General features: G+C 49.7%; 12 protein-coding genes across 12 annotated transcripts; 8 read left to right on the top strand and 4 right to left on the bottom strand.

Moving 5' to 3' along the window:
* The first annotated feature begins 562 nt into the window (after positions 1-562).
* On the top strand, positions 563-2,328 carry PV10_06009 (uncharacterized protein). Its single transcript, XM_016370754.1, has 2 exons — positions 563-1,369; positions 1,420-2,328. The coding sequence occupies exons 1-2, from the start codon at positions 834-836 to the stop codon at positions 1,997-1,999; spliced, it is 1,116 nt and encodes a 371-aa protein (XP_016223047.1). The 5' UTR covers positions 563-833; the 3' UTR covers positions 2,000-2,328.
* On the bottom strand, positions 2,210-3,446 carry PV10_06008 (uncharacterized protein). Its single transcript, XM_016370753.1, has one exon. It carries the CDS (start codon positions 3,299-3,301, stop codon positions 2,447-2,449), a length of 855 nt encoding a protein of 284 aa, XP_016223046.1. The 5' UTR covers positions 3,302-3,446; the 3' UTR covers positions 2,210-2,446.
* An 818-nt stretch (positions 3,447-4,264) lies between these two features.
* Positions 4,265-4,937, top strand: PV10_06007 (uncharacterized protein). The gene has a single exon (XM_016370752.1). The coding sequence runs from the start codon at positions 4,291-4,293 to the stop codon at positions 4,717-4,719; it is 429 nt and encodes a 142-aa protein (XP_016223045.1). The 5' UTR covers positions 4,265-4,290; the 3' UTR covers positions 4,720-4,937.
* A 278-nt stretch (positions 4,938-5,215) lies between these two features.
* On the top strand, positions 5,216-5,949 carry PV10_06006 (uncharacterized protein). Its single transcript, XM_016370751.1, has 3 exons — positions 5,216-5,384; positions 5,469-5,637; positions 5,729-5,949. Exons 1-3 carry the CDS (start codon positions 5,329-5,331, stop codon positions 5,834-5,836), a joined length of 333 nt encoding a protein of 110 aa, XP_016223044.1. The 5' UTR covers positions 5,216-5,328; the 3' UTR covers positions 5,837-5,949.
* Positions 5,950-8,226: 2,277 nt separating this feature from the next.
* Positions 8,227-10,541, top strand: PV10_06005 (uncharacterized protein). Its single transcript, XM_016370750.1, has one exon. The coding sequence runs from the start codon at positions 8,590-8,592 to the stop codon at positions 10,459-10,461; it is 1,872 nt and encodes a 623-aa protein (XP_016223043.1). The 5' UTR covers positions 8,227-8,589; the 3' UTR covers positions 10,462-10,541.
* Positions 10,542-11,192: 651 nt separating this feature from the next.
* On the top strand, positions 11,193-12,875 carry PV10_06004 (uncharacterized protein; the record flags this gene model as incomplete). Its single annotated transcript, XM_016370749.1, has 4 exons — positions 11,193-11,663; positions 11,715-11,827; positions 11,919-12,101; positions 12,155-12,875. The coding sequence occupies 4 exons, from the start codon at positions 11,193-11,195 to the stop codon at positions 12,873-12,875; spliced, it is 1,488 nt and encodes a 495-aa protein (XP_016223042.1).
* A 198-nt stretch (positions 12,876-13,073) lies between these two features.
* On the top strand, positions 13,074-16,183 carry PV10_06003 (uncharacterized protein). The gene has a single exon (XM_016370748.1). The coding sequence runs from the start codon at positions 13,121-13,123 to the stop codon at positions 16,001-16,003; it is 2,883 nt and encodes a 960-aa protein (XP_016223041.1). The 5' UTR covers positions 13,074-13,120; the 3' UTR covers positions 16,004-16,183.
* Positions 16,184-16,476: 293 nt separating this feature from the next.
* On the top strand, positions 16,477-18,610 carry PV10_06002 (uncharacterized protein). The gene has a single exon (XM_016370747.1). The coding sequence runs from the start codon at positions 16,826-16,828 to the stop codon at positions 17,921-17,923; it is 1,098 nt and encodes a 365-aa protein (XP_016223040.1). The 5' UTR covers positions 16,477-16,825; the 3' UTR covers positions 17,924-18,610.
* PV10_06001 (GDP-mannose transporter) lies at positions 18,523-20,789 on the bottom strand. Its single transcript, XM_016370746.1, has 4 exons — positions 20,293-20,789; positions 20,149-20,236; positions 19,705-20,091; positions 18,523-19,651 (listed from the first exon to the last, which is right to left on the bottom strand). The coding sequence occupies exons 1-4, from the start codon at positions 20,539-20,541 to the stop codon at positions 19,212-19,214; spliced, it is 1,164 nt and encodes a 387-aa protein (XP_016223039.1). The 5' UTR covers positions 20,542-20,789; the 3' UTR covers positions 18,523-19,211.
* Positions 20,790-22,526: 1,737 nt separating this feature from the next.
* On the bottom strand, positions 22,527-23,381 carry PV10_06000 (uncharacterized protein; the record flags this gene model as incomplete). Its single annotated transcript, XM_016370745.1, has 1 exon — positions 22,527-23,381. The coding sequence occupies exon 1, from the start codon at positions 23,238-23,240 to the stop codon at positions 22,527-22,529; it is 714 nt and encodes a 237-aa protein (XP_016223038.1). The 5' UTR covers positions 23,241-23,381.
* A 187-nt stretch (positions 23,382-23,568) lies between these two features.
* On the top strand, positions 23,569-24,726 carry PV10_05999 (uncharacterized protein). The gene is made up of 3 exons (XM_016370744.1): positions 23,569-23,656; positions 23,841-23,899; positions 23,970-24,726. The coding sequence occupies exons 1-3, from the start codon at positions 23,629-23,631 to the stop codon at positions 24,348-24,350; spliced, it is 468 nt and encodes a 155-aa protein (XP_016223037.1). The 5' UTR covers positions 23,569-23,628; the 3' UTR covers positions 24,351-24,726.
* A 36-nt stretch (positions 24,727-24,762) lies between these two features.
* On the bottom strand, positions 24,763-25,561 carry PV10_05998 (uncharacterized protein). The gene is made up of 2 exons (XM_016370743.1): positions 25,288-25,561; positions 24,763-25,194 (listed from the first exon to the last, which is right to left on the bottom strand). Exons 1-2 carry the CDS (start codon positions 25,400-25,402, stop codon positions 25,025-25,027), a joined length of 285 nt encoding a protein of 94 aa, XP_016223036.1. The 5' UTR covers positions 25,403-25,561; the 3' UTR covers positions 24,763-25,024.
* Positions 25,562-25,885: the final 324 nt, after the last annotated feature.

Below are 25,885 nucleotides of genomic sequence, written 5' to 3'. Positions count from 1 at the left end.
TTTTTAATGATATAATATCACACACTTTGGCGAGGGTGGATCAAGTAGAACTCAAGTACTATGTAAGAAGTAGCCATCGTCGTGGCGGTCAATATGTGATTCATAAGAGACTTGGCCATTCGAAGCTCTGACTTCGGAGTACACTACGGAATACTCCGTATATACTATGTACTATTGGGAAGCCTAGTGGCTCCCAGGCGCTAGGCCTACGGAGATGTCCTCTAGCCTTCGAGGTGGGTCTCGAAGGCCTAGGGCCGGTGGTCTTTTTTACAAAGGGTCGGCGCCCTGGAATCACAAATATCCGGCGTGCGTTTTTACATCACGTGACAAATGCTAGTCACTCGGTTCTAACCATAAGGCAAAGGTGAGGGTGGGTGAGTCAGGGTGGGCTGTGTTTAAAAGCGGCGCCGACCGGGTAAGGCGCGTGGTTGGTGAGGTCGGCATCGATTGACCTCCTGCTGACCAGCCAACATGAGAAACGGAGGCAAGAGCAAGCGCAGCGCGGGGTGTTACTGTCCAAAGCTTTAAAACGCGTGTTTGTTCAGCATAAAGGGAAGGAGCAGGGGAATCTCCAACACGAAACCACGTGCATTCCAAGATGGATTAGGCAGCTGCCCTCCACCTGACATACCAACCGCAACTGCGTCACCTTCTTCGCTTACTTGCCCCTCCAAACCCTCTTCTTGTTCCATCCAAGATACTAACCCTCGCTTGTATATGTTCACTTGTGTGTATCGACACTCGACAACTTTATAGCATCTACCCTACTCGAACGTCTCATTCCAACCTCCAAATTGTCCGTACAATCCCTCCAACCCGCCCTCCTACAGACCATGAATCTCCTCCATTCCGCCCTCGACAAGGTGCGTGATCGTTATGCGCCAATCTCACATACCTCAACTTTCCGCGCCACTGGCCAGATCACACCCGAAGAGTTCCTTCTCGCTGGCGACTATCTCGTCTACAAATTCCCTTCCTGGTCATGGGCCGACGCCTCAAGCCCCGCCCGAAGAGTTAACTACCTCCCCGCCAACAAACAGTTTCTCGTCACTCGAGGCGTCCCATGTCATCGACGCCTAGATGAGAACTTTGCAGGAGGTCATGGCGCCGCGGATGACCTTGTCAGAGATGGCTTCCTCGGAGGCCCTGACGACGACACGGGTGGCGACGACGATGGCTGGCTGAGGACTGGTGGCACCACTGAGAAGGAACAAGAAGGCCTTCGAGGGGAAGTGCGCACAATGTCCGAAAGCGGCCAGTTAGGCAAGAAGGCCAGTGAAGAGGAAGAAGAGGAAGAGATACCTGATATGGAGGACGAAGATGACGACAATGAGGCTATCATCCGCGACAAGACCGAAGGAACGTCAACGTAAGTGGTACACTATCATCATGTCATGAAAACCCTGCTAACACTCTCAGACCCCTTCGAACATATACCCTTTATATCACTTATACTCCTTACTACCGAACTCCTCGAATGTATCTCTCGGGTTATCTCTCTCCCTCGGAACCCCTCGCGCCTCAGTTGATGATGGAAGACATTGTTGGCGATTATAAAGACAAGACGGTCACCCTCGAAGACTTCCCATTCTTTGACGCCTCGGTCAAAATGGCCTCGATTCATCCTTGCAAGCACGCCAGTGTAATGAAAATTCTCCTAGATCGCGCCGATGCCGCTCTGAAGATCCGACTTGAGAAGCAAGCAGCAGGCGCGCCCGGTCCTGCTAACATCTCCGGCATGGAGGGGTTGATTGATGACACCTCAAAGCTCTCCCTAAGCGATCGCAAGAACGAAGAGAGACGCGGTCACGAGGCTGGCGTCAAAGCCGCTAGTGGCGGAGGTGGCGATGAGTGGGAAGTATTAGATGAACAAGACGCCGGAAATGCCGACGAAAGTGAAAAGGTGGCCATCCGAGTCGACCAGTACTTGGTGGTGTTCCTGAAGTTTATGGCCAGTGTGACGCCAGGCATTGAGCATGATTTTACCATGGGTGTCTGAGTGAAGCAATATCTGGTGTGTGAGGTTGAAGAATCCCCTTGGTTGTGCCTGTATGAGATGCGCTGGACTAAGCATGCGCGAGAGGCAATTGGAGAGAACATGTTGTGTTCTGGTCACAGGCTTGATTTGGATGTCATGAATGGCGAATGCATACGTTGAGATTCAGGGATAACAACGACCCTGACATGCACAAGTGGAATAGAAAGCGATCGATCTCATCATCAGCCATGTTTTTGCCTGCTATGCATTGCATTCACCCAAAGAAGCCGAAATAAAGTACAGGTAGTGCCAAACACTCTGGTGGCCATCTCATTCTCGCTCCTCCTCGCTACCTTTCCATATGATTCTTCACTGTTGTCCTCGTGAAAGTTGGATTCTTGATCATGGCGGACCAGAATCATGATCAACACGAATTGTGCCCATATAATTCTTGCCCGCCGCCTCGAGTCATACCCCCAGCGTCTTGGTGGCATTTCCCACGGCTCCAGTAGCGCCTTTACTGACACCATCCACAGTGCCCGTCACCTTGGACGTGGGATCAGTCGATACAGGTCTCTTCTTCCTCGGAGTCGTGGTCTGGCTCTGATTCTCTTTGCCATCAACGTGATGCTGAACTCCCGTTGTCGTGGCTCCTCTTTCTTTCTCCTTCTCGTTGCCCTTGTCAGCCTTGTTAGCTTTGTCGAGCTTCTCGGGCTTCTTCTCGCCCTTGGCGGCATTCAAAGCACCATTGAGGTCCAGATTGTCATCACTCAAGAGATTCCCACCAACGCCAGGCAAGTCAGACAGACCCGACTGCTTAGCAATACCACTGCCGAGATCAGTATGAATGCCCGGGACATCCTTTTGATTGAACCACTTGACGATAAAGTAGGCGCCGACGCCCCATAGCCAGATGAAGACGGCAGCGGCAGTAGTGAAGAAAAGTGTAGGCAACAGGATGATGAGGGCGAACCCCAGTGCTGCAACAACAAACAACAATGCACCGATGACGCCGACTAGAATTCCCGCCAGTAATGCAAAGATAAACACCGTCACGCTCATGACGCCAAACAGCACCAACGGCAACCCACTCAGCGCAATCTGTGACAACAGGAATGATGCCAGATATGGCCTCTCCGTAGCAAATTTAGACAGCCATGCCTTCCACTCCTCACGTTTTTCTGGTGGGAAGAATCGATCAAGCCATGTGCTCGACATGTTGATGAGGCTGTTCACTCCGCCTTGAAGTGTCCCAGTCAACGCACCCAGTCCGCTCCCTGATAATCCACCTCCCGCCAGCGACGTCACCGAGTCGACTGACATCTTGATGATTATCGAGAATAATGCAGTGCAACAACGTCGACGGAGAGGTGTAAATGTTTGTTTTCGACGCGTCGATGCCCACAGTGTTTGGTTGTTGAAAACCAACAACGACACGAAATCAAATTGATGCAATGGTTGTGCAAACTCACCAACACGAAACAGGATTTTGGAGATTCGAGGCTTTGTTTTTGCTGCTTTCACGGTGACGTTGGTCTTGACAGGGATGATGGATGGGTGGCACCGCCACAGCCTGTCACCTACCAATTACCTCTTTGCCCACGCTGGAGTCGAAGCATGTGCTTGGTGCATGCAGTATTACATAACAATGGCACATTCAGACTGGAACCTATGCCAATGTATGTATGTTCTGGCCTCAGTTGCAACGATCGTCGCTTCGAGAAGCCCCGGAACCATACCCTGTGTGCTTTTCATCTTGATACTTGTAGGCGAGATTTTGAAGCTTAGGTACGGGCTCTGATCTCTTGTGTCCACTTGTGTAAGAGCCGCCGTGAGCGCAAAACCCTGGAATTACTTAGTTCAACTGACCAATCAAGAGACTTGAGTATGGTCTACAAACTGAGGGCCATATATACACAATTCCATCATCACCACCAAACATTTGAAGAGGGCATACACCATTCAATACATAAAAGTCCAAAAGTATTTTGCGATCCTCTGGTTCCAAAGCATGTTTCCCAAAGTCTGCAGTGGTCTGTGCTGCCAGAGTCGCAATATCGATCCATCGTGAAACCGTGCGCATCGATGAGGTCCAGGCCTGCGCCCGAAGCCATGGAACATGTTCAGTCGGCGCTCCAATTGAATTATTGAACCCAGCTCTCGGGTAATAGTGGCTGTGGCAATTCCTCTCCTGCTACCCGAGAACATCCCCAGTGTCTGTATCATATAAGCCACAATATCCTTCCATCTTCCGTGAGTCAGTAGAAGCAAAATCCAACATAATACTCTGAACCCATCGCAACCATTCCAACATGTTCAACACAGCAGTTGCTCTGCTCCTCATCTCAGCTCTAGCCACCAGCATCTCCGGTCTACCACAATCCAGCGACTCCGCCTCAGCAGCCGACCTCGCCGCACAATGTACCACCATCTCTGGTGGCTGGAAACTATACTACAGCGGAAGTGGCTCCCTTCGAAATGATGCTCAGTACTATAGCATTAGTTCCTTCGCCAAATTCTCCGATCCATCTCAGGTGTGTTCAGTGGCGGCCGCGAAGCAATCATGCGCAAAGGTTGCCAGTGCATATTCAGCGAAGCAATTCTCTCTGAGCTTCGACGGAGAATTTAGCGATCCAAATGGTCCATGGCTTTGTCAGGTGTTCATGCAGGATAACTCGAGTCCTAGCCTTTTCAATGAACAGAGTGACAATGCTCAGTATGTGTGGGGTTGGACACTTTAGGTGACTCGATGGTTTGGCAGCAAACAGAGGCAATGACAGTTGGAACTCCATGGGGGTTGAAATTGAGGGAAACATCATACGAAATGCCCATGTCGGGATCACTAGAGGCACGACTCTGCCAAGGCTCTTAAGCCCTGTGCTTAGCACAGCCATTTCATACCATTAATGTATCATCAGAACGTCAGCGTCCCAACTCTTTCGATATCACACAGCCTGTATTCAAGTCATCTAGCAAAGTGACGGTCAGCGGTTCTAAATGGATTGACTTTTGCCAAGGCAAAGCCGCAACTGTGTGGCATGGCTCGCATCGGGACATCGATCCCCCAATATATAGATCGGACACGGACCACGTTACTTAGAGTATATTCGGGTGTCCGAGTCTAGACCCGCGACACCACGCTGGCGCAGCAAATGCAACGCTAGACATTGTAACTTCGACGTCACTATGCGTAGATTTAAGACTGTTAGAGAGTATTCGAACCACGCCCATGCAGTCCATAAGTATGGTGATTTGTAGGAAACATCAGAACTTCACAAGTTGAAAGCAGACCACCATCTTGAAGCAGCACGGGAGAATAAAACGACTTGATCGAAAATTTTGAATTTAAAATGCAGCTCAACAGCCTCTTCGCAATGGTAGCGGCCACAGCGTTCGCTCACACCACGTATGTTATCATCCACATCAACAACTTGATATCCCTTATCCCAGACCTTAAGCTGACTCTTTGCCATCATTCCATTCTCAACAGCCTTGCAGCTATGTACGAGAACTGTAAATGTCAAGATGGCAGCGTGCAATGGGACGATATCACTGAAGCCGCTTGCTTGAAGTATTTCCAAGCCGACCATCTCCTCCCGAACTCTAAAAGCCGCTGCGGCGAATTCTATCCTTACTATGCAGGAGACCGATCGCATCAGGTGAGTCGTTGGTCCATTGGGTCAGAGGGTCTTTTACCTTGTACCTATAGTCATATTGTTGCAGTGAGGCTGACAAAACTGGTCACATTAGTGCAATGCATGGTCAGCATGTATTGATGAAGATGACTTCTCGGCCTTTTGCACAGAAGCGGCCAGGGAGCTCGGTAACCCTTGGCATGGTACTTTCTGTTGGAATTAGAGGTGTTATGGGGGTTTTCACTTTGGCGCTGATCATGGCAGGGAGGATTCAAAATGTGTATGAAAGTCGAGTACCCAGGCTATCAAAGGCAGAGGTTGAATACAACAATCATGATCTGAATGAAGAAAAGGAATCCAAGTGATAAATTGACTCTCGGCTAACCTTCTTCGCCTCAATCACAATTATCCCTACTTTTTGACGTTCTATCCTCATTACAACATCACCTCTTCCGTCCGCTCATCGTGTCTCACCATCTTCTATTCCCTACCATCTCAACTTTTCACCTAGAGTCTACCTTCAATTTTTGGTCTCTTCCACTTGGACGCCAACATCCGACGAGGCTTCTGAATCCACTTTTTGGGCTTTCTCCTTCGCCGTTCTCCGCCGTGAAAAGATGAAGACGAAGCAGCTCTGCGCAAAGTAGATTGGCAGCAGCACCGTCACAAAGGTATAGCCCTTGAAGAGTCTGGGCGCTTCCACAGTAGGCCAAACTAAGAGCGGCACCCATGCATTGAAAGCAGTTCCAGTCGCAAGCATGGCGCTGATGATGAATGCTCGCTCCTCAGCGTCCCCAGCGCAGACCAGGTTGGCATGTGAGTAAATGACTGGACTGAGCGACACAAGCATGTATCCGATTGCGACCCCATACCTGTCGGATAGTAAGTATTGATCAATCGAATCAAGTAGACAAAGGTAAGGGTACATACCACTTCCAGGCGAAGCTAGAGTAATCATACAGGACAAATCCAAGACTTCCCATAAAGGTCATGAAGGTCACAAACCCGAACAAAGGGATTTTCGCCTTATCACCGTACCTATCAACAACCCAGGAGAAGACGAAAATAAACACCACCCCCAAACTGGGACTGATCGCCTGCATTGGGTCAGTTTCTGAACCAATCTCACATCTGTATCACTCTTACTGTGTAGTTGTTCACTTGGAAAGTCGAGTATTGCGGCTGTGCTCGAAGCCACTTTGAAAGGTCAGTGAGAATGCCGCACTATCATCAAACGAGACCAACATACCAAGATATGCTGCTGCCACCAACCCATACCGAGAATCCAAACAATATTCCAGGGGATGAGAACCCAGAAATGCCACCGTCCTACAAATCGCTTGACTGAAGACCAGGCAAATGGCATTCCCTGAGGTGCCTTTCGTCCAACCAAACGCATTCGTTCATGGGCAATCAAATGCTCTTTCTCGGTGAATGTCCATCGCTTGGTCTTCCTCAGGGCTCCTGGGAAGAAGACTGCTCCCCAGGCTGCGATGGGAAAGGTGCAAAGTGCGCCAATCATGAACATCCATCTCCACCCAGCATGGCCCAGCGCCCCGTCCAAGTTGCGGTAGATTCGTGCGGCGAGCACACCAGTTGACACCGTTCCGACTCCAGAACTCATATAAAAGATACCTGCTCTTCGAACAAGTTCATCGGGTCTGTACCAGCTTCCAAGACAATAATGAATCGTGCAGAAAAATCCGCCTTCGCAGAAACCGATGATGAAACGATATGCCGCAAGTTGGCTGAAGCTTTTGGCCCAGAATGCCAGCATGGTAAACAGACCCCACAGAAATGTGGCCGATGGAAGTACGATGTGAGCCGGGATTTTAGTGACCAGAAGCGTGGAAGGGATCATTGTCCTGCGTGAGAATGGTGAGCATCCCCTAGATTCACCTTGACTGACTGGAAAGTGTACTTACGTAGCATAGCCGACAGTGAAGACGGATCCCAACTGCACATATTGATTACCAAACAACTTTAAATCTATAGCACACCATCAGACGGCTGTTAAAAAGGTAAATGGATTGACAAACCTTCCCGCATTCCGCTCACATAGGCGTTTCCAAGGATACCTCGATCGATATACATGACCTATGGCACCAATCAGCAGCGCCCTATTCGAGAGATCGCTTCAACATACCCAGAAACCCATACAGGCGTATGAGAGAAGAAGAAAATCAAGCTTCAAAATGAGCTTTCGTTCTTCAGGTCCATCGTTTTTGTCAAACCAGGACAACAGTGGACGATCTTTGGACGGGTTTGGGTTTGAACCGTAAGTTGTTTGAAGAGGAGCATCGTCTTTCGCTTCAATCGAGGCTTCCTCCGCCGGTGCTATTTGCACAGCTGGCTCGCCCAGTACTTTCGACATGTTGGCTGACCCGACAATGTTCGTCTAACGAATTACCCACGAGTCTGGGAGTGGACTGACCTCCTCATGTGGTTATATACCACGTGCGATATACTTGATAACCCACATCTTTTCATTTTTCCAAAGTGTCACGACATACAAAGGGCGGATCACGACATGACCACGCTTGACTATACTATGATCTCCCTCGTACTTACGAGTCATTTGCTCAGAAAGAGTTTGACACATGCACGAATTATCCTAGATACAGACCTAGCGTGTTGGTATCTCAACTGACCGGTGGGCGTTGCCAAGACATACCATTCCCGCCTTCACGGTCTCCGAATGTCGGGCAGGTCTATTTCTCAAGCACGCCATCGCATTTGTACGCCAAAAGCACGCGAGACCCATGAATGGGAATACTCCGTAAAGGTTTGACCCAAACGGTCGAGTCCGATTATGCAGGGTATAAGGTGGGTTCGGTGCAGCCTCGGTATTGTTGAGCCGCTCCCGTCTTGACTGTGAGGCTTGGTACATATCGGAGCCCTCACTAATTGTATTTCCATCGCTGCGGAACTGACGACTTACATCACCACCTAAACTTGTTAGTTCTGACTGTCATCATGGCTGGGGTGCCAGAGATCAACGACCATGCAATTGGAACCACGGAAGTACGAGTACCACTCGCTCGTGAACCACCTACCGACAAACAACCATTCACTGACAGACCGATCAAAGTAATCATCGTTGGCGGTGGTATCTCTGGAATCTCTGCCGCGGTGCTTCTGCCCCGTAAAGTGAGAAACCTGTCTTATACGCTGTATGATCGCAATGACAGGGTTGGCGGCACCTGGGCTGAAAACACGTATCCGGGTGTTCGATGCGACGTGCCATCCCATGTCTATCAATTGACGTTTGAGCCGAACCCAAATTGGAGCGAGTATTACTCCAAAGGCAGCGAAATCCAACAGTACTACGATAATGTCGTTGAAAAGTACGGTGCAAAGCCTCACATCAAGCTTTCGCACGAAGTCCTCTCCGCAAGGTGGCTTTCTGATGAGTTTCAATGGGAGCTCCAAGTCAAGGACCTCTCGACCAACACTGTTTTCATAGACAGGGCGGACGCATTGATTGCAGCACCTGGACGGGTGAATCAGGCAAAATATCCTGATATTCCTGGTCTTGACAAGTTTAAAGGAGACATTGTTCACACTTCGAAATGGGACCATTCCATTCAACTCGAGAACAAGCGTGTCGCGGTCATTGGGAATGGCGCCTCTGGTCAACAGATTCTTCCAACCATACTCCCCCAAGTGGCGCATATCGACCACTATGTTCGCGGCAAAACCTATGTCAGCCCAACCTTCCGTCAAGGACTGTTGCAGGCTTCTGTGGACATCCCCGGTGGACATATCTACTCCGCAGACGAAATCCGCGAATTCAATGAGAATCCTGCCGCCCTACTCTCCTATCGAAAGAACCTCGACAAATTGCATTATGGCGCCGTCAATAACCGCTTTGCTGAGCTAGGCAGTGAAGACAATTTCAAACTGAGAGAAAGTTTGTTGAAAACCATGCTTGAGCGCCTGAACGGTGATACAGAGTGGCTTGCTCGTCTGACTCCAGATTATGGTCCTGGTTGCAAGAGATTAACCCCTGCACCCGGGTATCTTGAAGCCATCATCGGCCCAAAGGTTGAGTTCGTGGACATTCCTATTGTTCAAGCCACGGCCACGGGACTGGTGACGGCAGATGGAACGGCCAGAGATGTCGATGTGATTATCTTGGCAACTGGGTTCAGAGATGGCTTCTATCCTCGTTTCCCTACCATCATCAAGAACGGCGACGATTTGTCCCAAGTCTGGCAGCCTGGTCAGAAAATCGGATTTCCGGAAAATTACCTCGGAATCGCGGCGCCACATGCCCCAAATTATTTCTTCGTTCTCCAAGCGCAGGGAAACGCCTTTGGTGGGTCGGTTCCGTATCAGACGGAAATCTCGGCAACTTACATCGCTCGACTTCTCCGAAAACTGCAAAGGGATGGATATCGCGCCTTATATCCGACAGAAGCTGCAACACGGGACTTTACTGTCGTCGTTGACAAGTACTTTGAAAAGTCTGTAGTCAACGACAAATGCAGATCGTACTTCAAACTTGAAGACAAGCCAGGCAAATCGAAGAACGTCATAGGATATCCTGGTACAACTCGGCAACGGGTCGAAATACTTGCGGAACCACGATGGGAAGACTTCATCTTCGAAGGCGATGATGGGACTGTGATCTCGGCAGAAGTCGGCAGTCCGTCCACCGAGGGATCTGGTCCATCGCCAAATCGCTTTACCCGGATATGGGGACGTGGTCGGTCTGTCCTCGATGATGAAAACAACTTGGACGCGGTCACCTATCACTTGGCAGAGATTGGAAAAGTCAACTTGAGGACCCTACACGAGGATCCATGGCAAGCCACCGAAACTGATCCATTGTCTCGGCTCTGAAGAAGAAACTATAAGCATTAGTCGGGTAGAAAACTGTGATTTGAATGATGATAGGTCTGTACCATGTCGTTGGTTCGCCTATTTCCCGGATTCCTGGCCGAACTAGTCGTAACAGTGGCGTTTTCGACCGGTTGGGTAATGGACGGTCATGTCAATGCACTCAGAGACACAGTTCTAGTTACTAAACGTCTGGAAGAGTTGCGTTGTGATGATTGTTAGTGTATTGCGTCGTTGAAACTGAAATTGCGTGCTGCCAAAAGCGAGGCCTCTAATTGGTTTGTGGGTCGCAACTGCGCGAGTCATGTTGATAAGGCTGCGTCTCCAGACTATTCATGTGGGGCCTAATTAAGGGCTAATTCTCCAGCTCTACCACATCACATGTCGCTTCGATCCCGTGTCAGTGTTCCAACGCCTGATGCATTTTCCAAAAACGTGCCGTGTTCTTCATCTCACCCCACTTGGTTGGGCGAACATGGCATGTTGGCATGGGTGAAGTCGCGACCGCTTTGGAGAATTCCCACCCGCGTCGTTGACTGAGGCGCGATGTCGGCGTGGGATGCCCAGCTTGAATGCTCAAGTTTGTTGACTCTAATTGTTAGATTACGAAAATTTTTTGTTCGCAAAAGAGACTCCTTGGTTGATTGTATGTGGCGACATTTACCGTGACCAGGCACTTTGGACTACAACACCAACCTGCACGATAGTATTGCAATAGACAACCCTCATTGAGAATGGGCGATCTAGGAACCGAGGACAAGAGTAAAGGCGAGGCGAATAATGGAATTCCAATTCGTACCGACAGAAGGCCTTCGAAGAGGCTCCTGCTGAATGCCTTTGACATGAATGGCATCGGCCACATAAGCCCGGGACAATGGCAGAATCCAGTTGACAAGTCCAAAACAAAGAACAGGCTTGACTATTGGATCAACCTGGCGAAACTGCTGGACCGTGGCAAATTCAATGCGCTCTTCCTCGCCGACAACTTCGGATCCCATGATGTTTACGAAGGTAGCCATGCGCCCGCGATCCGAGCAGGAACTCAATGGCCGATGTACGATCCATTTGTCATTATCTCAGCGATGGCTGCAGTGACGAAGAGCGTGGCTTTTGGAGTCACTTCGTGCACAACCTTTGAACCGCCATTCCTGCTGGCCAAACGTTTCTCGACACTCGATCACGTTACACAGGGAAGAATCGCTTGGGTGAAGTTGTTAATCCCCGACAATGCTAGCAAGCGCTAACAGACAGGCTAGAACATCGTCACCTCTTGGTCAGACAATGCTGCGCGAGCCGTAGGTTTAGAAGAGCTGCCAGAACATGATTTGCGATATGATATGGCAGAGGAGTATTTGAACCTGATGTACAAGTGAGTATCCCCAGTTTATGCTGACGATTTCTCCACATTGCGAGACGATAGCGAATGCTTGTCAATCGATGCATCTGGCTGACGAAGACAGACTCTGGGAAGGATCTTGGGGTGAGGGCGCAGTTGTTCAAGACAGTCAAAGGGCAACATACACCGATCCATCCAAGGTCCGAAAGATCGAGCATCGCGGACGCTTCTTCAAATGTGTCAGTGCCCACTTGGTGGATCCGTCACCACAGAGAACGCCGGTGCTGTTCCAGGCTGGCATGTCAGCGTATGTGATGAGTCCAGAACACCTGTTATGTCTTTATACTAATCACCTCCCAGGGCCGGTGCTGCATTTGGAGCCAAACATGCGGAATGCATCTTTATTGGCGGACGAAACCCTGCATTTGTGGGAAAAAAGATTGCGGAAACAAGGAACTTAGCGGAGAGTCAAGGAAGAAACCCGAAAGATATAAAGTTCTTTGTTCAGTTCACTCCAATCCTCGCTCCGACCGACGAAGAGGCAAGAGCCAAACTGGAAGAGTATCGCAAATACGCGATCCCAGAAGGCGGACTTGCGCTGTTCTGTGGCATTTCAAAGATCGACGTCAGCAAATTTCCTTTCGACGAGGATTTCCCGACAGACCCCAAGCACCCACTATACGAGGGGTTGAGCCCAAGACATATCGAAGCATTGACAAGCAAGCCTGATGGATTTATGACTTGGTCACCTCGGGATCTAGGCAACTTTCAAGCCATTGGCGGCAGCGGCACATTCTTGGCAGGAAGCCCAACCACAGTTGCGGATGAAATGGAGAGATGGGTCTTTGATGGAGATGTTGATGGCTTCAACATTGGTCACGTTGTTGTCCCTGGCGCTTGGGAAGATGTTGTTGACCTCCTGATCCCCGAGCTTGAGAAGCGAGGCTGGTTGCAGGACTATCCAGCCCCAGGAGGCACGGCGAGGGAAAATCTATATGCCACCCCAGGAGATGGAAAGGTCAGACCTTCTCATCCAGGTGCGAGCTTTAAGTTTGAAAAGTATGGGGAGACGTGGGAATGATTAAACTGGTTGGAGGAATACCAGACTTTGAATACCTCATCATCGACACAAGGAGTTGAGTGTCCGCTCCACCGTAGTGATCCCCCGTAATTTATCAGCCTTCACGTGACTAGCAATCTAAGGAAAGTAGTCCGACAGTTGCGTTGCCTGCGTCCCTATACTCCCTGCATTGATCGAGATACGCAGTTCAAGACTCAGAAGCAACGTCGCCTTGCGGGTCCCAGCATCATCGTCCTGAGAGCAGTATGAGGTGGTATGGCATCCTCTCAGCGCTCGCCGCTTGCTGGCTCCCGGCAAATGCCATCTTCATCGATGATGCTTACCACATAGATTTCCACCATGCACTGCTCGGCGTCCCGCAATCCCATACCACCCTCTTCCACAAATCTCAAGCTTCCTCCAACGCCTCTCTCCTCTATACAATCTCAGACAAAGCCGTTTTAGGCGCCATCAATCCCAAGGATGGAAACGTTCTGTGGCGACAGTCACTCGCTGGCGAACCTCTCTACAACACTTCGAGTTCATTTCTCGTAGCCAGAGAAAGAGACGGTCAGATCATTACCGGTCACGACCGGACCGTGGCAAGTTGGGATGCTCTGGATGGGCGACTTGTTTGGACTTATATACTGCCCGAGGGGACCTCGATACAAGATCTTCAATCCGTGGTCAAGACAGACTCTACCAGCTCCGCTGTGGAGGATGTAATCGTGCTCGCTGTGCCTCAGAGCGAAGACGGTCAGACTCGTGTTGCTCGTGTTGCAGGCAATGGCTCTGGGCTAAAATGGGAGCATCTCGATAAGACCGCGTCACCCTCCGCCGCTTCTCTCGCTATTTCTCCTCAGCATGTCTATCTGGTCACAAAATCAGATGGTCTTGTCACTGGAGGAAAGGCAAAGGTGGTGACATTTGATGTTGGAACTGGTAAAGAGGTCGGATCGACAACCATTGCTGTTGATGTTGAACCATTGGGCGAAAATGGACAGTACACTGCTGGATCAAAGTCGGCATATCCATTCCTCGTTTCCACCGAAAAGCCTTATAAGACGGTGAAAGTCAGCCCGCTCAAAACATCCAAGATCGAAACTCTAGCAATCGAATCAAAAGGAGAAGATATTGAGTCCGTTAGCGTCATTTGCCCTTCGAGTACCACAGATATTTCGCACTTTGTCTTGCACATCAAAGGGACAACTCGTCAGTGGGCAGATGTTTACCATATCGACTCGAAAACTGGAAGCGTGAAAAAGGCCTACTCCCTTCCAGCGACCGAAGAGAACAGCATACTTTCTGTGAGTGCAAGTGAATTGACGCTGTATCTGACACGCAGCACAGAGTCTGAGCTTAAGCTTTATTCGACAAGCTCTCATGGTGAGTTGGCACGCTGGCAGCGAACAGGACCTCGAAGCACTTTTTCGGGACAGTTTCCATCTCATGGTGCGACAGAGGTCGTCAGTCGAGGAAAAGATCTATTTGCCGTTCGTATCGCAGAGGCTTCAAGCAGTGGCGATTGGTCTTTGATCCGAAACGGAGAGCTACAATGGAGCCGTCCAGAGTATTTGGCATATGCGGAAATTGCAGCTTGGTCAGAAAATCCCCGACCAGATGCCCTGGCAGAAGAACTGGAGGTGGAGGCATCAGTCAATCCGCTTACTGCCTACGCCCACCGATTGAAACGACATGCTTCAGATTTGACAAACCTGCCGGCATATCTGCAAGATCTGCCTCATACTATATTCAAGTCAGACCCCAATGCCGTCGCATCCACACGTCAAAGCCTAGTCGGGTCCAAAATGGTCGTCCTCGGTACGTCTCGGAAGGAATTGATTGCTCTAGACGCCACAAATTCCGGCACTCTTTACTGGCAGACAGACTTGTCTCTCTACATAACAGGCGACACTGTCATCAAGTCTCTGGTCGTCGATAACGGCCATACGACGGTCTATCTTTCTGATGGGTCTCTCGTTGTTGTTGACACGGCCACCGGAAAAGTCATCGAGTACCTGGCTGGCTCGATCCCGGTGTCACGCCTGATTCACCTCCCTGGCCATCCTGCACCAGCTGTGGTCAAGATCGGCGCGGATGGAACCCCTCGCCTAGCTGATGATTTCGCACCTTCGAACCCAGAAGAGGGCAATGTTGTCGTGACATTGACTGCTGATGGAAGTGCTGTGGGCTGGACCGTTGGCCAGTCTGTCGAAAAGACATGGACCCTGACCCCCAAGCCCGGTTTCAAATTTATCAGCGCGTTCTCGCGTCCACAACATGACCCGATTGCCTCAGTTGGGAAGGTCTTGGGCAATCGTGCGGTACTATACAAGCACATTTCGCCAAATATTGCACTGTTGGTGGCATCGTCGCCTTCTGCGATCGCGGCATACATTGTCAACGGTGTGACAGGAACTGTTCTACATACATCGATACATCAGGGCATCCTGCCTGGAACCGAAATCGCCGCGCTTGTTTCGGAAAACTGGGCGGCTTACTCATTCACCAGCCAAGATCCGATCACAAAGGCTCTTTCCACACAAATCGTGATCTCGGAGCTGTACGAATCAGCCTCATCGAATGACCGCGGCCCGCTGGGAGCCAAATCCAACTTTTCGTCTTTTTCCGCCGATGCCGGCGCATTGCCTCACGTTATCTCTCAGGCATACACTGTTGCAGAACCAATCTCGTCCCTTGCTGTCACGCAAACAGCCCAAGGCATCACTTCGCGCCAACTTCTTGCTGTTCTATCACAATCCAAGTCGATTGTGGGCATCCCGAGGGAGATTCTGGACGCCAGACGGCCAGTCGATCGTGACGCAAACAGTACCGAGCGTGAAGAAGGACTGATGAGATATACGCCAAACTTGGAGTTTGAGCCTCGGCACTTCTTGAACCACGCACGAGAAGTGATCGGGATCAAGAAGGTCATTACCACACCAAGTCTATTGGAGAGCACCAGCGTGGTCTTTGCATTTGGACATGATGTTTTCGGCACACAGGTTGCACCCAGTCAGACGTTTGATGTGCTTGGAAAGGGCTTCAACAAGGTCTCCCTGATATTGACCGTGGTGTCGCTCGCGGCTGGTGTGTTTGCGGTGAGACCGCTGGTCAAGAAGAAGACAGTTGAGGGAAGATGGAGATGATCATGATGTGCTCATCCGATCTATCTCTCTCGCCCACGGGAAAGTTTTTGAAGAGGGCAAAAGCTAGGGATCAGTTGAGTTTGAAGATACCCGCGCACATAGAGAAAATGAACCAGATGTAATTAGAACCCCGTTGCCAGAAGTGACTGACCGGGTTTGCATCCAAACACAATAAAGTCGTCTCCTTTTCACATATAAGGGGGCAAACTATCTATATTTGCAAGCCTCACGTGTTTATGACAACAACGAAAGAACGACTGAAGTTGTTAGGCGTGGTTACCTTTCTCAAATTGTCAGGCATTGTTGGCAGACGCGCGGGTAGCTCCTGCCGCGGCTAATTTGGCTTGGTACCCCATTGGCGGCTAAAGAAGCATCTAGCAGCTTCGGTGGGCCGCAACTGCCTCGAAGCCCAATGCGTCATTGTCTCTGACCACCAATGTCCTGCCACTCTGACAATGTCTTCCCACTACAACGATCTACCGTCTTTCTTACCAGAAAAGCCTACTACTTGAAATGCTCATCATGCTACCAGAGGCCCTTAATTAAAGCCCCAGTTTTCTCACATGCTGTCCAAGCCCTTGGGAGTTTACTCGAGCCTTCCATTTACCTCGTCGCGGCTAAATCCTCTCACCCTCAGCCCGTCACTCCGCCCACTATCCTGCTTTAGCCAGCCTCACTCACCAAGTTAATTCCCTCTTCTTCCCTTTCCTTCACCTTGTCTTTTCGATCGAATAGACGTTTTCACTTTGATATTATATACCTCCATCCACAGTACGACACTATTTCTCCCCCAACCCACGTCAACACTTGTTCCTGCCCGCCATGGTAGCAGAGACAAAGTTATACGACGCTCTCAGTGTCTCACCCACAGCGACACAAGATGAAATCAAAAAAGCCTATCGTAAGGCCGCATTAAAATGGCACCCAGACAAGAACAAGGATAGCCCCAATGCTGCTGAAAAATTCAAAGAGGTTTCCCAGGCGTACGAAGTCCTGTCCGACCCTGAGAAGAGAAAGGTTTATGATCAATATGGCCTCGAATTTTTACTCAAGGGAGGACAGGCTCCCCCTCCTGGGTCCGAAGGTATGCCTGGTGGCGGCGGCTTTGGAGGAATGCCTGGCGGCTTCAATTTCGCAGGTATGCCTGGCGGCGGCGGCACGCGGTCATTCCACTTCAGCACCAATGGTGCAAATGGTTTCTCCTTCTCGGATCCAAATGACATTTTCTCTACCTTTGCCAAATCTGGAGGAGGCGGTGGCGGAGATGATACAGATTTTTTCGATATTTTTGGACAACAATTTGGTGGAGGAGCCCGCCCAGGAGGTGGTGGTAGTCGCAGGAGTACTGGAAACTTTGCACCACGACAAGCGAGACCCCAAACACCCGAAGTCACCGTTGTTGAACGCAGTCTACCCGTATCCTTGGAAGATATCTTCAAGGGGGCGCATAAGAAGATGAAAATCAAGCGCAAGACGTTCAGCCCTCAAGGTCAACGAGTATCCGAGGATAAGATTCTAGAAATGGACATCAAGCCCGGTCTCAAAGCCGGGTCCAAATTCAAATTCAGCGGCGTTGGCGATCAAGAAGAAGGAGGTACACAGGACCTCCACTTTATTGTGGCTGAGAAACCACACCCAACTTTAACCCGCGACGGAGATGACATTCGGACCACAATCGAAATTGACCTGAAAGAAGCATTAACTGGCTGGAAAAGAACAGTCACCACCATTGACGGCAAGCAGCTGAACGTTTCAGGCGCTGGCCCGACACAGCCAGGTTATGAAGAAAGATTCCCCGGCCTTGGGATGGTGCTACCAAAGAAACCAAGCGAGAGGGGTGATTTCATCGTCCAGGTCAAAGTCAATTTCCCCAAGTCGTTGACTGCGGCACAAAAGACGAAGCTCAAGGAAATCCTATAAACGATAAACGGCCACGCATGTCTTTCTGGCGATGACGAGCAACAGTATGCCTCGAAATTTACAACTCTCTACCTATGTATACAGTGACCATGGATCACTGTTCACATGTGAATTCGTGCTGGTCTTGCAGCACCGAAAGCACCATCTCGATGGGGTCCACGGATTCCCTGTTCTGACTTCACGTACGACACTTACACCACAGCCGTCTGAAAAGTGACTCGCAGTATTGCCGAGTTTACGACAGATGACAGTAACCACAAAGCTACTCGGTCTACCTTTCAGATGTGTTGTGGTTGAGGTCCAAATGACACGAGTTCAACCACCCGACATTAAAGTCGTCTCAACTTGCGGCACAGCCTCAACCATACAGTACCTCAATGGTGAAAACTTGAAAGAACACTGTCAGTGTGATCAGGGGTTGGCGATCGACGGAAAGTTGTATCGAGGAGAATTGATCGCTGCACGCCGAAATGCTCTGCAGCGAAGCATAGGACAGAGGTGGCCTTGGTGAAGGACACAAAGGGTTGACGAAAAGGAATCTATCCAGGATCCTCAGGAGTAACAGGTTTTGAAATCAACGGAGTCTCATTTATGAGCAGGCTTTCTGTACTCGTTACCATCAACAATTTTTAAACAACCTTAGATATCCCACATGGTTTCATGAAATGATAATACCATCCATCATCACGTTTCTGGGAAAATAAGTCAATCCTACTCAACTAGTTTGAACTCTCCATTTGCGCCAATTTTGATTTTCGTACATAGAAAAAGTATGATTGGCATTTTCGTAGTTTGAAGAACTCTTTAAGAATACAAGCCATTTAAAAAGCGCCGAGAATGAGGAAAAGAAGGATCCCCCTCCCGTCCATCCGTCCGTCCATCTAGTCAGTCTATCGAATGTGGGTGATAACTCCGTATCTTTGAAACCTTCAATTCCGTATAATAGTAGTAGTTAGTGATCCGTAAGCCATGACCGGAGTTTGCCAGCCAACCAGGCAATCAAATCCCACATTCATTACTCTTGATTGTGAAACCGATCATGTGGGGGGCATGTTCCTCCTTATCCTCTCCTCGTGGGGAAAGTGGAATATCAAAATTTCCTCTTTCCCAGCCTCGAACGCCTCGCAATGCAGTTGTCGATTGGATGGGTGCGACTCGGTATGGACCGTGGACGCAGAGCGTGTGTTTGTGGTTGTGCCCAAGGGGTTGGCTCTTGCTTCACCCAGAATCTATCTGCAAGTCAGATTCCTCGACCAGGGTGGATGTTGTAACTGCTGCGGCTGCCACCTTATCCCTTCAGGCTGTCTCGGTTGCTCTGGCTGCTCGCACTCATGGTGTTCGAGGTAGGGAGGATGCCGGTCTTGGGCTTGGAGCTGTCTCGGACCTTGGCCAAAGCATAGACGATGCCACTGACAAAGCCAAGGAAAATGGCTGACACACTGGGGATGGTGACGGGGGCGTCGAAGAAGATCAGGCCAGAAACGGCGATAGGCAATTTGTTGAGTGCGCCAACCATGGAGTAGGTGGTTGAAGAAGTGGCACGAACGCACCAGGCGGATGTGTATGAAATGAAGATGGAGGACAGGCCGGTAAAGATCATGGCACCAAAGATGGCGTTTCTGGACTCGAGGGGGAAGTTGCGGGTCAAGTTGAGGGCAGACCAGTCTTCCACGATGAATGAGCCGGCAAGGAGGACGGGGATAGTCAGGAGATTGTTGTAGAACATGGCTGAGAAGAAATAGTCAGTACGGTGATGACATGTCGTGTTGAAGAGAACTCACTATCAAAATCCTTGAAGTTGGTGAGCTTGATTCGCTTTCGCATTCCCAGGACATAAGCGGATGTGCAGAAACAGTTGATGAGCATCCAAATGTAGCCGGCGTTCAATGTTGCAAGTTGTTCGGTAGCCGCAATGGAGCTTTGTGAGCCATGCGCTTCGAGGGCGTGCTTGATGTCGGCCCAGGCAGCGATGATGGAACTGAGAACCATCAAGCCAAAGGAGAAAAGAGTGATTGAAGAGACGGCTCCTCCGAACCACAAGACTTCACCGTATGCAATCAAGATAATGGTCAAGTTTTTGAAGATGGTGTAGACGGGGATAGAGAGATATTTCAATGATTTGGTGCCGGTGTAGATCATGCCAATCAGTAGTAGGGAGATGGGAAACCCTGGAGCGCATGTTAGCGGCAAGACAGAGCAATCACATCAGAAGGAGTCTGTCATACATTTTCTGGCTTCATCGGTCTTGAAGTCTCGGTAGGTGATGATGCCAGCGCTCTTGCAAGATTGAATTGCAACCACACACACGATTGACTGCGGTCTGACATCAATAAACTATACTGGGAATGTAGGGAGGCTACTACACGTACCTGCACGGCCAAGAGGAGAAAGTTGAGGTTGTACTCGGGGAATGAGAGAATGTACTTGTTGGCAACGGTCATGAGAATCGAGGAGGCGCAATAACTGATAACAGGCAGAATGGGATTATTCTGCCAGTTGCTCGAGGGAGGGGAGTATCGTGGACTCGAATGTTGTGGAGGGCTGAAGGATCTGCCCTGTTTCTCGCCGAGTTCCATGTCGTTACCTTCGAGGAATCTTTTCTTCTCTTCTTCGGCCATTGTGAGCGGATTGGATAGCGAGCGCGAGGTGGGAGGAACGGGTCAATTGTTCGGTTTCGAGGTTGGAGGGGATGAATGGGAAGTCTGCGGGTTTCGACAAGACAGATTACGTGAAGAGGGTCAAGGTGAAGGAGAGACGAAGAAAAGGGATTAAGAAAGATGAGGGAGCTGTCAAGATAGATGTAAGGGTGTCCGAGTTGAACAAAAGATGGAAAGGTGGGACTGTCGCGGGCGTTGAGAGGGAAAAGGGGGACAGATAGAAAAGGTGGTCACTGTATTTTAAAGTTGGGACGCGTAGGACGCCACGAACGCAAGATAATCAATGTTGGACGGGGCGAGAATATCCCCTAAGAGTGGTTCAGGAGATCTGCACTCACGTGATATTTACCCCCTATAAGGATCGGCTTAGGCGGTGTTTTAGGCACTTCTATAGGCACACACTTCTATAGGCGGTGCCTATAGAACCCCTCAGCAGGCAGCCCATTAGTACTCCTACAGGCCTCGGGCTTACTTAGAGCTCTCTCTTACTGTCACTCTCATACCTAGGCAGTCTGACTGTGCATTAATCTGACCGTGGCATCAGCAATTCTCAAGTCCCATGACTGCTTCGGCAAAGGAGTTTGCAGCAGTTAATGCAGGCCTATATAATACAGCGGTCCTTCCTAACTCTCACAGATTGATGGCTTTTCAATAAAGGACAGTATTCCTGCACTGAAAGCTACCCAAGCCATGCGCAAGCTTACCGATGGAGAGCAGGCGGGGTATAAACTCCACGCTGCCGAATACACCAGGAACTCGTGTATGTCGACCATTCCTCGGAGAGAATGCCCTAAAGAAGTGCCCTGTGGAGGGTGCCCTAAGGAATGTCCCTGAAGCAATGCCTCTAGCAGTACCTTTGGGAGTGCCTCGAACGCCTAGGGAGCTCTTAAGAGAGTACCCACGAAGAGCTTATGTAAGTAAATACCTAATAAGCATTGGCCGAAAACTTGATCTGGTTTACGTAGCTAGAGTACGCCAGCGATGGACCCAGCGTCTGGATCCCCCGTTGAGTGTCAATTGGCACGGACGGCGATTGGTGCAGTCCGTGGCTTCTTAGTCGACTTTTAAAATGGCCATGGGTGGCTGACATGCTTCAGCTCGATTAGAGAGCTGAGATCTACCACCCTGTGCAGCTTCAGGGACATGCTAGGGGCACCTCAATTATTCCCCCCTTCTTGATTGGCACCAGTGCCCATCTTTTCAGGCTCAAGTCAGCCTCCAGTGGCCCTGTCCAAGTCGCTTGCTATCAGCCCTCCAATCATCCACCCATGCATGTGTAATTTCCATCAAGCATTTTATCGCTTAGTACCGCGACTTGCCAAAGTCAAGAATTTCAATATCAAGATACACTCCACACCGATACATAGAATCCATATTCAAAGGCAATGCCGGGCAGACTTAGCCGCACGTCTCACTGCTTCCCCGGTGCCTTTCTGGCCACAAGGGGTAAAATGTCGTGCAATTTGCACCTCTTTCAGCCCTCTCCCTCTCTCAATCTGGCAACCTTTGAACAGTTGCTCTCATGTCCGACCCAGATTATCTAGCGAGCCGAGGCGGCGGCGTGGTGTATCTAGCTAAACAATAACAACTTTCATGAATCAACCTGCCAAAGGGACGGAACTGATGCTATGCGCCAGATCCCTTCCCCAGCGTCAACACGTCATGTCCTGAGCTGCGGTTGCCTGCACAGCAGAAAGAACTGTCTTCAAAAAAGCATCTTTCTACAGAGTGGTCCTTCTCGGTCAGCACAGTCATCCTCGAGAGGGCCTAGACCACTCATCAACTTCCGCAAGAAGAGGCTCCCAAACCCCGCCTCAATACAGCGTCATCTTGTTTAACTTTTTTATGTCAACTCTGTTTCATGACCACGCAGCTTAGGTTATATGCAGCTAAGCTTCACGAATCTCTTAACTGTCATCCGGAGGGAATCATGACACGCCGGAGGATTAATCCCAATCATCCCCTTCGTCTTCGATGACTTGTTTTCGTCCCTGGATCCCTCGTCGAACACGATTATTGCGTCGATCCCGCCTGCTATCCTCATCACCGTCTTCGCCACTGGCATCCTCGTCTTCATGATTCAACAAGAATCTCTTCGACAGAACCGTCCATCCCACAATCGCTTCTTCCAAATTCCTGGTAACAGCGGGACTGTTTTCTCTGCCATCCCAGCACAATCCTTCAAAGCCCGTGATCCGCCCTTTGACCACTCCTTTGACGAAACCAATCACACAAGGAAGGACCCGTACGCCCAGCTTTTCAACCACAAATGGAGCGTCTTTGACGTCAACTCGGGCAAACGCCACGTCGGCATCTTGTAGTTCTGCATGTTTTCCAGCAATTTGCTGGCAGTGCGAGTCCATGATATTGCATCGCGTGAAATCAGGATGGAAGAAGTGAACCAGTGCTCTTTCGTGTTCTGTCGTAAAACCCAATGTTTCGTCGTCGCTCTTGAGCGTAGTATATGCTGATTTCGTTGATTCTAAGGTTGCTGTAGGATTGATCCCGGACCCTGCCACATCCCCTTGTAATTCCTCAAGACGTTGGGCACGATATCCTGAGTCGTCTTCATTCTCAAGTTCGGCCAAAACTGCATCCACATCATCGTCGGCATCTTCCTTGACCGTCGCTATTGGATCAGTGGTCGCCAGTTGGGACATGTCCAGAACTTTCGTCTGGAATGGTTTAATGAACAAAAATTTCAGCGATGCATGTGCGACATTGCTTATCCAGTCCTAATCAATCACCACCCCAGTTTCAGATCACTCGTTGTGCAATTGTTGACATCAATTAGAGTTGTCTTTAGGTAACCTGGTCCAACCAAGCAAGTACAAATTGGTCAGTCTGGCAATAATGCCCAGCCAGCCGATCCAGCCTTGCCACCACTTCAATATCCCCAACACTCCACCGTAATTATGCCAAGACGCAAACTTGGCAATGCACACAATCCTGACCAGACCGCAGTCGACTTCGAACTTTTGAGATTGGAGCAGCTTTCTTTGTGACGATTTCTTCAACACCCACCTTTTCGGCGCAAACACATCAGCAATGGCGCCTCCCACACAAAAGCCGAAAGGTACGTTACCCAATCCTCCACATCGAATTATCACGAAGAATCCAAAGAGGAGGAGCGTTGGAAATCTATCGAGACTTTGGGATTACACCGCGATGAGTGGGAAGAAAATGATTCACTGGCCGCATTCTTCTACAATGGGACAAGATTGTTTGCTGGACGTTTTGACTGACATTTTCTCTCTCAGCCGGCTCAAAGAAGCCCAGCTCCAAAGCCAACCAGGCCGCCAAAGCCACTCTCAAAGGCGTATGTTCCTCCCGGGAGTCTAAATTCTCATACAGAAAGAACAGTCACTCATACGCATTGTGTTCTACAGGTTCAAAGCCAGAAGGCCCGCAAGATCCGCAAATCCACCACCTTCCACCGGCCCAAGACGCTCGTTCTGTCCCGCGCTCCCAAATACCCACGCAAATCCATCCCTCATGAGACCAGACTCGATGCCCACAAAGTCATCATCCACCCCTTGAACACCGAGTCGGCAATGAAGAAGATTGAGGAGAACAACACCCTGGTATTCATCGTCGACACCAAGGCCAACAAGCGACAGATCAAGGATGCTTTGAAGAAGCTGTACGACGTTGAGACCGTCAAAATCAACACCCTGATCCGACCGGACGGAACCAAGAAGGCCTTTGCTAGATTAACGACGGATGTGGATGCTTTGGACATTGCTGCTACCAAGTTGTCGATCGTGTAAAGGGTTGTCGATTGGTGGGATTTGACGGCGGAGATCTTGCGAGCGTGGTTGTGGTTGCGGACGCTATGCTTCGCATGGGCTTTCGAATTTGGACGATGAATATCGCTGAGCTTTGACGATTATGGCAACAAAAATGCTGTCTTCCGTCAAAGTCAAATCCCTGATGCAATGTGTGGAGGGGCTCGATGCGTCGTCGCGAATGTCCCGTCTCGTCGATAGAAGTTTATCAGGGCAGAGCACGGAGTCAAGACAATGCCTTCAATGAAGCAAAAACAGATATTACTCAACTTGTCCTCTTGCCATCCGTTTCATGCAGCTCGCACCGTTACAAGATCGTTCGCGTGGATACCCACAAACTTGCCTTATCGAATCCAGGCTGTGGCACAGCGATGTATGCTGTCCCAATTAGTAATGTGATTAGCATGATGTATTGTGTCGAGTGCTATAAAGTATTGATACATTCCGATGGCTGAGTACCTAGTGTACATAAGTGGCATTCACGGAGCCATTACCCAAGTCTTTTTGAAAAAAGTATCTGTATGCAACCCGTTTTTCGTCGAAGGAGTAGCTCTTCCGTCGATCCCCAGTGAGATATAATAGATTCATATCACCGGACCCAAATCGACCTTCTCTTCCCAAGTTGAATAAATACTAAGCTTATCCAAGCATCACCATCACTGGCTGGCCCTCAGAGTTTCCAAGTGCTTCAGAACCGCCAAATTGGAATCATACCAACGATTGACACAGTTCGACATACATGTCTCCTCTTTACCGGCCAATTTTCCGTTCGATATCGAACTGGTGATACATTTCTTGAAGCATGTTTCGGTCAAGGAATGGATGTCTGTCATAAGAAAAGAAGATATCCGGTTAGCAGCCATCACCATTATCACTACTCCTCTTCCTCCAGCTATTCATCGCCGGGTCGGAGACTCACTCTTTGAGATTTGTGACTTCTGCGTCTCGCTCTGAATAAACATCTGCAGTTCGCGCTGTTCATTGGGCGAGAGACGCTGGACGTCCTCCGCGCTGATATTGAGCTCGTCGTCCATGGTGGCTGAAGAAGAGTTCGAAGGTCGGGAAAAGAGCAAGGGTTTGAAACGAGTGTAGCGTGTATTTTCTTAGATACCGATCTGCTAGACAGGAAAGCCGAAAAGGAAGTCTGCGTTGGTGGCTTGTGAGGCGTTGTTGATTGCTGCTCTGGCTATTCGAAAAGTTTACAGTTGACCTTCCCAAAGGCAGGCAGAATGCCAGACTGCGCATCGTTAAAACAATACTGCGCCGGAGACACACTTGCCACTTTGGTCGACTGTTTCGCCGGAGTCCCTGTATATCACGTGATTGGTCCAGGAAAACAGGTGTATCTTTCTTGCCGCTTTTGATCCGCCTACGCCTCATGTTATTGCAACTCCTTTCGACGTTCATGAAGTTAAGCCGAATTGTCCAGACTAAGGTAGTCGCTGCTACATGTGTATTTCCTTGAGGTTCTTGGGACACATTACCGCTCACGACGTTTGGCATAGAAACCATATGGT

Source organism: Exophiala mesophila, assembly GCF_000836275.1.
Source record: "Exophiala mesophila strain CBS 40295 unplaced genomic scaffold supercont1.4, whole genome shotgun sequence".
NCBI lineage: Eukaryota > Fungi > Ascomycota > Eurotiomycetes > Chaetothyriales > Herpotrichiellaceae > Exophiala > Exophiala mesophila.
The sequence above is the reverse complement of the archived record's forward strand: the minus strand, read 5'-3'. Positions and strand labels throughout refer to the sequence as shown.